The sequence below is a fragment of the Punica granatum genome, chromosome 3 (genome assembly GCF_007655135.1).
Source record: "Punica granatum isolate Tunisia-2019 chromosome 3, ASM765513v2, whole genome shotgun sequence".
Classification (NCBI taxonomy): domain Eukaryota; kingdom Viridiplantae; phylum Streptophyta; class Magnoliopsida; order Myrtales; family Lythraceae; genus Punica; species Punica granatum.
Genome location: NC_045129.1, coordinates 31,557,539 through 31,572,424, shown reverse-complemented (window position 1 = coordinate 31,572,424; position 14,886 = coordinate 31,557,539). Strand labels below are relative to the sequence as shown.

Sequence of the window (14,886 nt, the reverse complement as noted above, 5' to 3'; positions counted from 1 at the left end):
GGTCCTGATTAAGCCGTGCATTTCTTTGTCTATGCATTTTATGGGAAAAGGCTCAATGCAGTTTCTGATTTTCTTCACAATTCGTGATCCGCAACATCAGATTATAGACACGAACTATCTCATAAATGGAAGTTACATACGTGCGATTGAATCGGCTCGATGAATTTATACAATTCCAGGCATTTTCTTTTGAAATTGTTCAGAATAAGTTGTATATAAAGCAGGAAACTGAATGTGAATTTCCTCATTTGTCTGTGTATATGACCACTCACAAGCAAACTCTCCATCTGTTCCTGTGTCTGGTCTTGTTTTCATCGATGTTGTCTGTGACGAGGTGGGTGTCGTTTTATGAAGAGTGGGGTGTCGTTGGGGACTGGGTGATGGAACCCACCATATTCAATGCTACGCAGGGCTGATCCACTGGAACCTGCACCACAGAAAAAAAAAAAAAAACCATTTTCCTTAAAAATGTGAGCAAATCATAACCATCAGATCTGCCCTGTCAGTGTCTCTGACAGGTTGTTCTCCACACGAGTGGTCTTCCTGTTCCACTGACATCTGCAGTACTTTCCCACTTCGATGGGCCCAATTTGACCCATCATAGTCATAACAACAGTTCATACGCACATAAAATTCTTATCCCGATTCATCCTCATCCTCAACTTACTCACAGCTGGTGATTATTGTAATAAACATTATATTATTTATCAGGTCATAAATAATGAGAGATAATTATAATATTCCGGGCAATTTCACGGAGATCTATGCTTGCGTTTACTTCCGCTTTTACGGTTTTCGAGCATATGTGTAGGAAATTCTTACAGGTTCCCACACCAATGAGGAAGAAGATAAGTCATCACCAATAGTACAGAGGTTGACCTGTCAGTTGGCTCCCGAAAAATAGAAAAAGAAGAAAGAAGACAACTTCCCACTGATGATTGGCTTTCTTTGTTATTTAAATAATAATTATTACTATTTTATCTTTTTTAACATTTAATAATAATTTCACTCATATTTTTTATAATTAATTTTTAATAATAAATTTTTTTATATACTTTCATATATATATATATATAAATATATATTCTTACACATTAACATATTTGTCAATAGCAATCATTTTATAAAATCAAGTTGAATTCGATTACTTATGTAACTCGAAAATCAAATGCAAGCTAAGACACTTGTTAAATTTGGTCCCTCACCTGAAATTCTACCATTCATTAGGATTTGAACTCGACCTTGGTAACCGTTACATCAGCTATTTGATAATTGAAAGAAGCCATAGGTTCATCAAAGGGATCAGACAAACTTCACGTGAGGGGTTATCCCCGATTTTAAAAATCAAAGCTTATTCCGTATATATCTCAAAACTCAAATTTTGTAATTAAGAACATCAATGTAATTATCAACAGCTGATGAATTAGATTGCTTTTTGATTCTATGCTCGTGAAGAGTTTGGTGCTATTGTGAATGTAATAGATGAGAAATAATTGGACTTACAAAGTGACCGGCGCCGAGGATCCAATAGAAATGCAAGTTCTTATACGACTTTGTGAAACCTCTCGTGCCCAATTTGGACGTCCCACAGTACAATGGCGTCCTGTCCATATCCAAAAATTCGTGCAGCCCTTCCCACCTGAAAAATATCCATTTATTGTGGCAGACTAATTATCACTCATACAATAGCTACAACCATGAGGTTCGCCTAAATCTTTTATTTAATTCTTTGGAGTTAGATTGCACGCGATGCATTACTGATTAACTGCAAGCTGAAAGATCGATGATCAATGATAATTCTAGTATGGAGAGACAGAGAAAATGAAATTCTAAAATCAGACAAAGACATACTTGAGCTTTCCAAGCCATGCTTCGGTCCCCTTAGTTGCACAGATGAGGTCCAACTCAAAAAGGCAAAAACAAGAAGCACGATAAGACATTAGAAAAGAAGGAAAAAGGAAAAATCATTTTCCTGGTGGGACACGTTCTCTTTTTAATATTTAAGGAATGGACTATGGAAAATTGCTTGTCATTTTTCATTTATTTAATAAGAGACTTAGATCAAACAAAAAGAAATAAAAAGTTATATTAAGAGATACGAGTAATTTCATTGACGAAAATTAAACTTACTACCCGAGGAATTGCCATGGCATGACACCCCATTGTCCAGAAATTTTTAATTGTGATGTGTGAGTGTAACACAAATGTAGCCATGTAATAGATTCCAATCCCAAATGAAAAATACCAAAAAAACATTTCATTATAATAACGTCGTCAATCATTAAAAATGACTTTTGAGAATCGAAAAGGATCAGTTGTCGGGTCTTACTTGTCCATTGTACACGGTCACATTCACTCCCTTTGCAAGCAGCTCATCGACCTGGAAATTTGAATATTTTTTAGTATAAACGATTACATGCGCATTTAAATAATTAAAATTTGGAAGGACATGTGTTTTCACATTAATAAGTTGATATACCTCATTAATTCTCGGTTTCATGAAATCTCCTTGGAAATTATTAAATACGGCATTCCCCTGTCCTCCCCATCTGTAGATTGAAAAGATCACGGAATCGATTATTGTCAACTCGCAACTATCAATAGATGTCGAAAAAGAAAAACTTCGTTACTTACGTGACATTTTTAGGGATTATCTTGAGTTTCTTCCGAATCGGTCCTTCCATTAAGCTATTTATATCTCCATCGCTGCCGGGCGAAGAAGAAGAAGACTTCAAGTAGTTTAAGTAAGTCGAGTATCTCTGGGCTGCAATTGCATTCCCAAGTTCTTCAGCCGCCACTGATGACACTGGATCCATGAACGCATCCAACAAGACATTATAGAAATCCTGCAAAATTCCAACCAAAAATAAAATAAAATAAATGATTGAAAAAAGCTTGAGCTCTTCAAGAAATGTGATCAGTTAAATTATTTTATTACTATTTAAATATATATCATACAAAAGAATTCGTAAAATATACATCATGCCATCTGGGGAAAGTCAAATAATGTGTCTTTTTTATTTTGACCAAAGGAAAACATGTTTTCCACAATTTCCTTGAAAACGACAACTTCCATCTTTGTTTTGATTGTTGAAATAAAAACAATTTAATATCTTTTTTCTTCTTTTATTTTTACAGGATGGTTGGCCAAATTTCTTTCGTTCCTTCGAATCCAAACATACATACACCTTTTCTTCCTTTTCTTTTTTTTTTTAATAAACTAATGAAAAGCATGTTGAGCAATCCAAAATCCAGATTAACAGTTTTCTAACTTTTGAAGAAAAAAGAGTCTGATTAATTTCATATATATATATATATATGTATGTATGTTAAAAAATACCACTAGATTGCTGCTTTGCGATATAACTTCTTCAAGTTCTCTCCAAGAAGTAGTTGCCTCTACGTACTTTCCATGAATTAGCTCATCTCTGATCTTCTCAGCAACGCTGTTGTTTAATTTATACTATTGATTAATTAACACATTTTGAAAAATTAAAAGCTGATGGAAAAATTGTATCGTAATTGAGAAGGGGAAAAAATAATCAGGAAGACCTCATTGACTTCTTCGCTCCGTTGGTGTCTAATCGCGAAAGATCTTTGAGGAGAGGAGCCCAAGAGAACTACACATTATATATCCCGAGATTAGCGACGTCCGGAAAATAGAATATAAAAGATTTGGTAATTAATTAATTTCCTTTCGAAAGAAAAATGGAAAACGGGAAATTTATAAGGCTACTCACAACAAAATCTTCAGGGGAGATCCAACTGTCCCCCAGTGCCACACCTGCATAATTCAATTAAATGGACAATATTAATATTTTTTCATATTGTTGATTCAATTTTTGAGGACCATTTTTTAGTTAATTTCTGAAATTACATAAATATGATTCATCTGAAAAATAAAATTAATTTTCCGAGAAAGTAGAAACAGGTTGTTTTCTACTTAAGAAGAAATTAGGAACCATATGAGAAATGGACTAAATCCGGTGAAGATTTCACAGTGTTTTCTTGGTTTTGCGGTATACCAAACCGAATAATTCAGAAGATTTTCTGAGAAAGACGGAGATGGAAAATGCGAAAACGAAAAGGGCAGATATATATATATATATATATTTCCAGAAAATCCTTATTGAAAACAAAAAAGCCGGAAATCGGAAAATCCATTCCACTCTGAAGAAAAGATTGCAACGAGACTTCACCTCCGAGTGTGAGTTTGAGCTTCCCGGCTTCAATGGCGTCGAGAGCGGCCAGAGCAAGAGTGACTGCAAACTTCCCTCCGTACGACTCTGCAACGATGTACAGAGGACTCTTTTGCAGCCCCTCATCTCTATTGAAAATCATGATCAAAAGAGTTGTCAAATCATCGGCAGCCTCTTCGTCCGTCTTCACGAGCAGCTTATCGTTGCTCGCATCCTCCACGAAGCTGAATCCCGTCCCCACTGGGTTATCCTGCTCACAAGAGACCGCTCGGAGTCAATGCCCAGGAAAGAATCCTGGTTAAGAACCTCACTTTGCATTCTGGTTTTTAGTGGGCTGTAATGGTACGTACCACGAAGAGGAGATCGGCAACACGTAGCCACGTCGAGTTCCTCGGCTTCAGGTTCGAGTCCAGTGGTCCAATCTCTTGGAAGTTCCCGATCCCAACTCCCGAAGCCCCCTGGTTTTATGTTACAAATAAGATTCATCACTCGATAATAAGGCCTACTGGAACTTGTTCACTCCAAAAAACCTTTCTGGTTTTTTCGAGTTTTCGATGAAAACTGAATGTGTATTCTGTCAGAGGCTAACAACTGAAGAAAGCTCTACTGACGAATGCTTTATTTTGCCCGGAAACCGCGAAACAACTCAAACTGAATCTCTCTCGATCATGAACATGTCAGTTCGACAGGGAACTACAATGCAAACCGAGGAAAGTTACTCACCGGGCCGCCCTGCAGCCAGAGAATGACGGGCCACGGCCTCGAGGGATCATTCACTCTGTACGGACTTCTGTACAGCCACCAGAACATGTGAGCCCCTGCATTTTTTCCGCAATCGCAAACCCGAAAACCATTAAAGTACTGCTCGAATAGAAAAGGCAGGAAAGATGAGAGAAATCGACGATATTTAACCGCCGAGGGGGCAACTGGGGCTCACTGGGTCTGACTTCGACATAGCCCCATTCCTCTGATCCGTCCTCTGTTTTCACTGTGGCGGTGGTGAATCCATGGAAAAGAGACAGCAGAGCAGAGACAACAAGAACACACAGAACCTTTGCCATTGAAGAGAAAGAGAGAGAGAGAAATCAGAACTTTTTCATATGCCCTCTTCACTGATTGAGCAGAAGAAGGTGAAGAACAGGAGGCTTTTATGCACGAGAAGATGGGCAGGGAGGAATTGGTAAGTCCTCTTTCCTTGTTCCTTCCTGCAACTGAAACAACAATTACGGAACATTCTTTCTATTGCTATATGATGATGGATAAGGAGAAAATGAGACTGAAATTTGGGAACATTTCAAAAAGACACACAACTTTGGTTTAATTTGCTATATGTTCAATTACGGTATGGTATGCAACTTCCTGATTTGCTATGGCTGCGTCTGATCTGTCTTGATGCCGCCGGAGATTTTTTTTTTCTTAACCAAATTTCCTGCAGCCTACAAGGAAATAAATTGATATTCGAAAATTTATTATTCTCAGCAAATAAGTTAAGCATAATTGAAGAAGTTGGAAATAAATTCTTTTTAATTTTTTTTTTCGAATGATTATTTGTTTCCTAAGTGAACGTGTGTTTGTGCAAAAAGAATGTTTGCGTGCGTTGAGTTTGGCTCCTCAAACAGCAAAAGTTTTATTGAATTTCTGCCCCATAAGTATTAGAAATAAAGTTTTTCTTTTCTCCCGAAATTATAGCTTTTGCGAGTCGCAAGTTGAAGGTAAGGTCTTTTTTTTTTTTTTTGGTGGATAGCGAATAAGTTGTTAACAATTACTGGATTCTTTGATCAGTACACTGGATGTGGATATAAGATTGTAGCCTAATAGCTACGTATCAAATCCCTTATTATTAATTTTTAGTTTACAACGACAATTATGTATTAAGAAATTTTCTGAACACCCCGTATGATATTGTAATTTCCCATTGATTATACATACATACACGCATAGTACGGAAACATGTAATTGCGAATTTTCAAATATGTGGCCCATAAGGTACGTGACTTTCGGGAGACACATAAAAAGGCTGTCATTGGAGCATCTTTCAAGTTGCGGTATGAGATCCATAAAAAAGGGACAGTTGGAACCTTTGTATAACCCCTCCTTTTCGAAGGGACAAACTTTGGAACAGGATCATGTGTTGGTATGTAAATAATTGGCTTGAGAAAATATGGTTTCTATATTCTAATATTTATAAACATAAAACAATAAGTGCGAGTTGTTCAACTTTTTTTTTTTGAGACCACTAAATATCTTAAACCTATTAAAAAATATTTCCTCTTAGTTCTTTTTCTTTCGGTGTGTTATGACCACGAAATACCTCAAGTGGGTTTTCGAATTCATGATTAACTGAGCTATTCTCTTTTATTAGTGTTCAGTGCAAGAAATAATTTATAATTCAGGAAAGATCCCAAGAATAGATAGGATTGAAAGCTCGTGTGATGTAATTTTCTATTAATAAATTTGGGAAAAAAGAATCAATTTTTGAAGAGAATATTTTCTCCATCGCAATCGCACGAAAAGGCCAAGTTATAGATCAAGACCTTAAGTAAACATTTTCTGAACTGTCGTAAAAGAGAAACTATTCAGCGATTCATCTCAACTTGGGAAAATCACCAATTAAATTGCAACAAACGGGTGTAATTTTTAATTGTACGAGTAATTTCTATAACGGTTGTTAATTTAGAATTCCTATTATTTCTTTTTCACCACGTAAATATGATCATTCATAATTTTTACTTCTTAAGTGAAGTATCTCCATATTTGTCTTTGACTGCCGAGGGTGCAAGTTGGGGAAGGTCTATGGTGCAATTGATTGCACCATGCAATTAGAAAAATCACTACAATTTATAGTAAATTACTTATACTTTTAGTAAATTACTTGAATTGTTAATAAATTGTTAATAATTACACAAATTCCAAAGCAAAATGCACTTTTCGAAATAATCTATTCAAATTTTGTAATAAACTTCACGTAGCTTTTTAGTAAAAAAACACTTAATTTTGACTTACAATTTTAGTAAATTATTTGATTATTCTATTGATTGCACCGTAGAATTCCCGAACAATTAGGGTCTGACTTCTAACATAACCCCATTCCTCGGATCCGTCGTCTGATTCCATTGTGGTGGCGGTGAATCCATGAAAAACATAGAGCATAGGAGAGACAACAAGGAAAACACAGATAATCTTTGCCATTGAAGAGAGAAAAATAAATAAATAAATGAAATAGAAACTTGTTCAGATGTCCATTTCACGGATTGAGCAAGAACGTGAAGCATTGGAGGCTTTTATGCACGAAAAGATCGACAGGTAGGAAATGGTAATCCTCTTCCTTGTTCTTTCCTGCAACAGAAACAACACCAGCCCAACTTTACTTGTAATGCATGTAGCGATTTAAAACTTACTAGAAATATGGTCAGGACAAGCTGATGCCCGTGAATGTATTATTCTTATTCTCACTTGATAAGTCGAGCACATCTTGTAGTCTCACAAGAAAAAAAGAAGGAAATCGACAAGAACTTTCTTTCTTTTGATTCCGTGGGTATACTCACATTACTGACTGAGATAAATTTATTTCGAGTGTCGGTTTGATCTTGATTACAAAGTGTTTTCAGAAAATATCTAACTCTGCACGTAGGTAAAGTCTACCCGCTAAGAGCCCAATATACCATTGAAGCACCCACTCGTGGTTAAAGAAATTTTGCTCCATTTTGCATTCGAGTTTGATCGTTTGTTTTCGAGGTGAACGTGTGATTGTTCATTGTTCAGTGAATTCTTTATGTGCGCGCGGTAGCTTTTTGACAGGGAAAAGTCTTTGCGTGCGGTAAGTTTGATTCCTTAAACAGCAGTAGTTTTTATTGAATTTCCGCCCCATAAATATTAGAAATAAAGTTTTATTCCCCCCCCCCCCCCCCCCCCCAATTTATAGCCTTTTGGAGTCGAAGGTTGAAAATGAAGTTCTTTTCCGTGTGGTCCATAGCGTTGTTGATAGCGAACGAGTTGTAAATAATTTCTAGATTTTCTGAACGGTTCGGTAGATGTGGATGTCTTATAAAATTACAGCCTTAGCTACAAGTCAAACAAATTCAAATGAAACAAATCGCCCATTATCAACTTCTAGTTGACAGTGACAACTCTTCCATTATGGATAGGATATTTACCGAAGAAAAAATCTAAAGAATAGATAGGGCTGAGAGCTCGTGTGAGGTAATTTTCTATTAATAAGTTCGTAAAAAAAGAATCAATTTTAAAAAAGAAAGTTTTCTCCAACTGTTTTTTTTTTGGATAGTTTCTCCGGCTGTTTTTAATTATTGACAAAATAAACTAATTCCGCAACCTTATGGCTGAAATGCCCCGCCTAATTAGAGCAAAAGTTGCAAGAATTCCCTTTAAAATAAAACAAGAGTATCCGATGATCAAATATCCACTCTTTGAGATCGATATCCATAATAACTATATTTGACTCTGAAAGATCATATGCCCCCACTGAATACTCGCGTTTCGCAATAAATGCCACAAACATTCCCACGAAGTTATGGACGACTATTTTCACGATTTATAACATCCACGCAATGCGCGGATTTCAGTGGTCCCAATTTAAGATATCTATGTTACAAGTAGAGCCTCCTTAATGGCAAATACTCCGCCGTACGTAATCGAAGACTTTAATGATCATCGTTGATCCCGAACAAAGTAGTTGCCAGCATTATTTTTCTTTTCCTTATGTATTTTCTTATTTTCAAACTTTTTTAATCCACAAAAATTTGCATGTCAATAGATTTATCGATGATTTATATAATATGTCCTAAATGTGGACTAGTAATATTGAAAAATAATATGAATTAGGACAAATTTTTTAAAAAATAAGGTAAATATTAAAGACCCAAAGAATTTTTTCCAATTAGGTCAATATGGACAACGGGGTGGATTATTAATTTTACTATTAAGAACGGGGTGCAATGTTTATTTTGATTAAGATTGGATTGGAGTGTCATTAGGCAAAACCCCAAGGGAAGAGAGTATATTCTACCGAACTAAATGCCGATAAAGTTATAAGAAATGAGATCTTCGTAATTGAATATCCACATCATTTCTGTTCAGCAAATATCCTTATTAAAGAAGTTATTTATTTATTTATTCATTTATTTTTCCATTTCTGTGTAATGACTTCTATTTTATATGAGACACCAGCTTGACTGATAAGGCTGACTCATACACTGAGACTGATGAAAGATTTTTTCTTCACGAAATGTTTACGTATTGGGTTTTAGCTTGCGTTTCTCAAACTCTCAGTAAAGAAAATCTTGGGAAATTCCTCAAATATTTAATGAAATGTGATATAGGTCTTGTCCATATAGCCATTATTCTCTCTCATAATAATTTATAAAAAAATTTCTAGCTAGTAATACTATCTCAATACGTTGGCATGAGAAATCATGGAATTTGGTAAATGAATATTAATCGTTGGAATAATTTCCATAGATATTTAGTAAATTTACTAGTTTTTTTTTTCTCACCATAAATAATAAGTGAGAATAAGATCATTAATTTTTTTTCTAATTTATAGCAAATGGGGAGGATTTTCAAATAGCTCGCTAAATTATTTATTTTGTAGCATAGTTACATATCTTAAATTTCTTTTTAAAATCGAAGACGACTATTACGATCCTTACTGTTTATAGGATCATTATCTTTATATTCATAGATCCTTTCAACTGTTATTATATAGTATTTTCTCGGAAGAACATCCACTCAGAGTACGTATTATAAGAGGATTACCAGCCATGCCTTAGACGCAAAGGACTTGGCAACGAGAACAGCCGACCGTGCGAACCAGACCATTTACCATGTTCAGGCTACATACGTATCAATTTCTCAGAGTGAAATTGAGAAGGGCTTAGAATGGTCTGATTATACCATTTCCGGGTGAAGGCTGCATTCGCCAATTCCTATGCACTCAAACGAATGCCCGAACAGAAAGTTGAAGAATAAAAACTGAAACTTGAATGATAATTCCCATCGCTGCATCCCCCACTGGAGGGGCATCAGTCAAAACTAATGAACATCGGACAGGAGTGAAGTATATCCCCCGAGTCCTCAGCGTCCTTACATTGGATGCATTACCATGGCATGCATCGACCCTGTACAAGGTCTCATCTCATCATGCAACTGAGTCACCGTCCCATTGAGGAAAGTTCAGTCGGAGCAGGTCAAGATGCATAAAGAGGCTCAGGCTCCATTTTTCTTTTGATCCTGCAAATGAAGTTCCGTGAAACAAGAAAGAAATCAGTTATTCTATCTGAGCATTCTATCAGTTGAAAGATCCCGATCACCAACATGACATCACTATCTCGTGGTGTAAGCAGTCAAAAAAAGGGACAGATAAATGGACATCAGTGCGACCTCGCAGGGATGAAGGGATTGTGCTATTCCTCCACATTATATTCGAACAAAAAATGCACAAAGGTTTTTCACGACTGGAGGTCCATAAACCAAAAGATTAACCTAGCGGTAAGGATGCCCCTTGTCTTGTACAGCCAAGGGCTTCCTCCTATATGGTCCTAGGTGTGTCATCTGAGCTGACTATGGTCTGAAACTAAATAATTAAAATAAAAGCCCGGAGATTGTAACAAGACAACGAGGAGTGTTACGCAAATTCCATATGCGATTGCTCACGGTGATGAGGTCTGCGCACATTTGTGGAATTTTTCATAACAATGAAGGCTTTCTGTTTTGAATTTTGTTACAGCTTCTCGTACGAACATCCAAAAGTCAAGTTGACAAACCGTGTTGTCAAAAAGCAGTACAAAAGCTCTTATAATATTGGCAGGATCCTGAGAAAAGTAGAAGCATGATTTCACTCACCAGTTATCTTCTGCCCATTTACAGCTATAAGTATCCACAACGTGCAAACTGTAAGCATGTTGTGGGTGAATAAATTTGATGTTTCTGAAGCTGATGGAACAAAATAGGTTGACAATTTCGCAGAATCACCTTTGATGGATGAGTTCACCATGGATGACAACTAAGGAACCAGCTTTAACCTCGATAGGGACAAAGTCTTTTTTTTCATAATCTGGAGAAGGCCGATCAAAGGAAACCCCATCTTTTTTCGTTGTAAACCTTGATATTCGGAAGCGTAGTTGGGTAGTCGAGCCGGGTCGGCCTAATAAGGGGTAAAACTTTCATAACGTGAATTTTCTGCATTCATAGGGACTTAAACCTGAGTCCTTACTTAAGTGGAACAAGCACCAAACCGCTTACATTATCTTCATCTCAGATGAATCTTCTGACAAGACCATCTAAGGGGAAATAAAAGGGAAAAAAAAGCGAATTTTTAATTTTGTACCAAACAAAAAAGACTGCTTTTATTTATTTATTTATTTATTTTTATTTTTAATTTCATAACATTATGATAGAAGAAGAGAGTCACTTTTATGCGATCCAGGAATAGCCCAGAGGCAGCCGTTGGTTATGGTTGCATCTCCCAGAGCCATCCACAGTCCTGTCCTGTGCAAGTAGGTGGATCCGTACATAGAAATGAATTATCCTGGTAAGGGACAACTTCTCATCCAATGCCCGGTTGCTGCAAAAAGACAAGACAAGGAAAGATTATTTATTAAAAATGGAATAATAAAAATGAGAAAAAGGAGATAAAAGAAGGCATGTCGTAATAATACTTTCTTTTGTATCTAGACGTGCATCTTGTATTATCTATCAAACAAATGGGAAGACTGCATCTGATATGGTAGAGATAGATTTTAGAAAACGCCATAACATCATCATGTGGACTTATTCATCTACATCTTAAAGAAACTAAACCTATTGGCACATAGCAATCCTATGAAAGGGAGGGAAGCAACAAGGTGGCAATATTAGCCAAAACCTTTCGGCATGATCTATTATGGCTTACTCTTCCATATACTGGAAACATCATCAACAAAGATCTCCCATACTCTGTGTATGAGAAGAGAGTCTACCAAAAGCAAACCCTCGTACACATGGATGGTTATATGGAATGAAAATAGGTTTCAAAGAATTCACGTCATAAATGTTCCAGCTTCAAATTTCCCAATCTGAACAAACTTCCTAGAATTCCCAAAAATAGAAAAGTCATACACCAGTCCCCCTTGTTTCTTATTATCTTATATCGTAATCTCCCCACATTAGCAGGACAAAGAAAAAATTAATTTACCTTGAAAATGTACATTGACACTGAATGATCACTGGCTTCTTGTAGCCCAGTGACAGGAGCAAGCCACAAAATTTCTCCGAGCACAAGAATGTCTAGAACACAGGGTCATGCTCATGTAGAGCTGCAAGAGCATCACCCCAAATGTAAGCAACTAATTTTCACAGAACGGAAATGTGCAGTTTAAGTTATTAAATTACCATATGTACTGGAAATACAAACTTTGTAGCAAATGCTTTCGAAGCATACCATGGCCAATTTTGTTAATAGACAGCTGCTTTGGTTGCTTAAATTACCATCCTCCCCAAATGATTGGGGCATTTTTGTTGGAAATTATAGATTGCAAATTCATTGGATTTTATTAATGGGTCACTTAGTGTGATTCATGAGTACTTGGATGAATTCGGGTTACGAAGTGAAAGTTCATTCATTCAATTGATGCATTTGAGTGCAAGACAAGTAATGTATCTGGAAGTGTCTACATTAACTAAGTGTTCATGTAAGATCATTAATTGCTTATCCATGGGTGATGTTCCATCTAAGAGTTACGTCCTATACGAAGGGTTCTTACTCTTCGATAGTGTCCATTGAGTGCATATAAATAGAGACGCTATAGTGCTCAAATGATCCTTAAGAAAATTTCATAAATCAGAGTGAGAGTTAGAGAATTCCTCGATTTTGCTAGTTGAAGGAATTCATAAGGCTTCGTTGTATCGCGGGAGGACTTTTGCCTTAACCCTCTAACAACTTTGTGTGGGGGCAAATAGTTCTCTTTGAAAAACGTCATTCGCTCCTCTAATCCTATCGTGTTAACTCCACATCGCCTCCGGATCGATCGTCTCCACCCATTTCCCCAACAATTTTGTCACAACACTGGATATCTAACTCTACACGTAGGTAAAGTCTACCCACTAAGAGCTCAATATACCGTTGAAGCACCCACTTGTGGTTAAAAATTTTTTGCTCTATTTTATGTTCGAGATTGCACTACAATTATACAGCAACTAAAAATTTTGGTTACCAAAGATCTAGAGTCAGTTGCCAAATCATATTGCAACTAATATCTTTTTGGTGGCATAACTGTTGCCACAACAAAGTAGCTAAAAGCTCTAAAGACTAAATTTTTGTTTAGTTGCTAAATGCAACTTTTTTGCAACTAAGGAAAGATGAGTTGTTGAAGATAGATATTTTAACTACTACATTTCAGTTGTAATAAAATTAAAATTATAGTGGCTAGTCGAATTTGATTGCTATAAGATGATTTTAAGGTAACTATTAGCTACAACCATATTGGTTGCTAAAATTTGATATTTTAAAAACCAAACTACAATTAGTTGCAGAAGATGCAATCTTCTACAACTATGACATTGGTTTGCAAAGATGAAAATTTGAGATTTTAAAATATCTTTTAATTGCTATAAGTCATTTCTAAGAATATGAATAACAATCAGTTAATGTCACAGTTGTTAAAGGTAAAGATTTTAAATCTCAGTGCACCCATCGAACCTCCCTAATATTTTTCATATGAAATTTGGCAACATCAATAAAAACAAAATGAATCCACTACCACAATAGTAAATTTTGATTTTTTATACGAAATATAAATTCATTAACAAATACCAAGCATTTACAAGTCAAAGTATCAATATAGTAACCAAAAAATCAAACAAATCCCAAAATAACAGCCAAACCATCTATGAACTTGATCATCTAATGAACCTATATCATCTGAATAAGGTCATCTCATGAAGTTAAGACCCCAATATCCTCCAAAAAACGAAAAGATAGAGCAAAGTATCAAGTATCTACCTTTTTGCATTTGATTCAGCTTAACAAAATTGAGTAAAGTAAGTGAACCAATTTCCGAGCAGAAAGAAGGGACCAGTTCTGCAGAACTACAAGTTGACAACATAAATTACAAAACAATACTATGACACCGAAGAAGCAGTCCAAAATCAGGATGCAACTACTCTAATGGCCATAATCAGGACGCAGTCCAGTTCCATTTAGAATCTGATCAATTAAAAAAAAAAAAGGAGGCCAGCGAACGTTCAGATTAATGGAGAGAGTTAAAATATATCTCTAACAACTAAAACTTGATTAGTCTTTAAAAGTTTATCATTTGTAACTACCAAAAATTTGGTTTCGTTGTTAAACATACGATCTATCGCTACAAACTTGATCATTTAGTGGACAATTATGTCATTTCTGGTAACGGTATATGATTGTAGTTGTCAAAAAGATGCTTATAACATCTAATTGATATTTCAGTGACTATTGGCTCATACTGGTCCTAATTTTACAACCAACTAAGTAGTTAGTTTTATATAAAACCACATAGCAACTAACTCTTGTTTAGTTGCAAAAAAATTAGTAGCTAAAAAGCTAAATCGTTGTTGTGTTGATTATTTGTTTCGGAAGTGAACGTACGATTATTCATTGTTCAGTGAATTCTTCACGTGCGCGTGGTTGCTTTTTGACGGGGAAAAATCTTTGCGTCCG

The 14,886-nt window shown here is 35.8% G+C and overlaps 1 protein-coding gene and 1 pseudogene across 2 annotated transcripts; both read right to left on the bottom strand.

Moving 5' to 3' along the window:
- Positions 1–122: 122 nt before the first annotated feature.
- LOC116199505 (serine carboxypeptidase-like 51) lies at positions 123–5,659 on the bottom strand. Of its 2 annotated transcripts, XM_031529875.1 has the most exons (13): positions 5,137–5,629; positions 4,923–5,017; positions 4,550–4,657; positions 4,200–4,449; positions 3,741–3,784; positions 3,553–3,620; positions 3,341–3,446; positions 2,635–2,846; positions 2,480–2,549; positions 2,330–2,380; positions 1,852–1,904; positions 1,504–1,639; positions 123–427 (listed from the first exon to the last, which is right to left on the bottom strand). In XM_031529875.1, the coding sequence occupies exons 1-13, from the start codon at positions 5,258–5,260 to the stop codon at positions 347–349; spliced, it is 1,398 nt and encodes a 465-aa protein (XP_031385735.1). In that variant the 5' UTR covers positions 5,261–5,629; the 3' UTR covers positions 123–346. The 2 variants fall into 2 exon arrangements, with proteins under 2 accessions (XP_031385735.1, XP_031385736.1); XM_031529876.1 differs by lacking the exon at positions 1,852–1,904 and having other exon boundaries at positions 5,137–5,659.
- Positions 5,660–10,402: 4,743 nt separating this feature from the next.
- Positions 10,403–12,705, bottom strand: LOC116200528 (annotated as a pseudogene).
- Between the last annotated feature and the right edge of the window lie 2,181 nt (positions 12,706–14,886).

What these genes read in the sequence shown, in the direction of transcription:
- LOC116199505 (XM_031529875.1), bottom strand. Translation starts at nt 5,260, where the DNA reads ATGGCAAAGGTTCTGTGTGTTCTTGTTGTCTCTGCTCTGCTGTCTCTT. An exon ending in GCTCAAACTCACACTCGGAG is followed by an intron (nt 3,785 to 4,199) that starts GTGAAGTCTCGT and finishes TGAATTATGCAG; the next exon opens with GTGTGGCACTGGGGGACAGT. An exon ending in TGAAACCGAGAATTAATGAG is followed by an intron (nt 2,381 to 2,479) that starts GTATATCAACTT and finishes TCAAATTTCCAG; the next exon opens with GTCGATGAGCTGCTTGCAAA.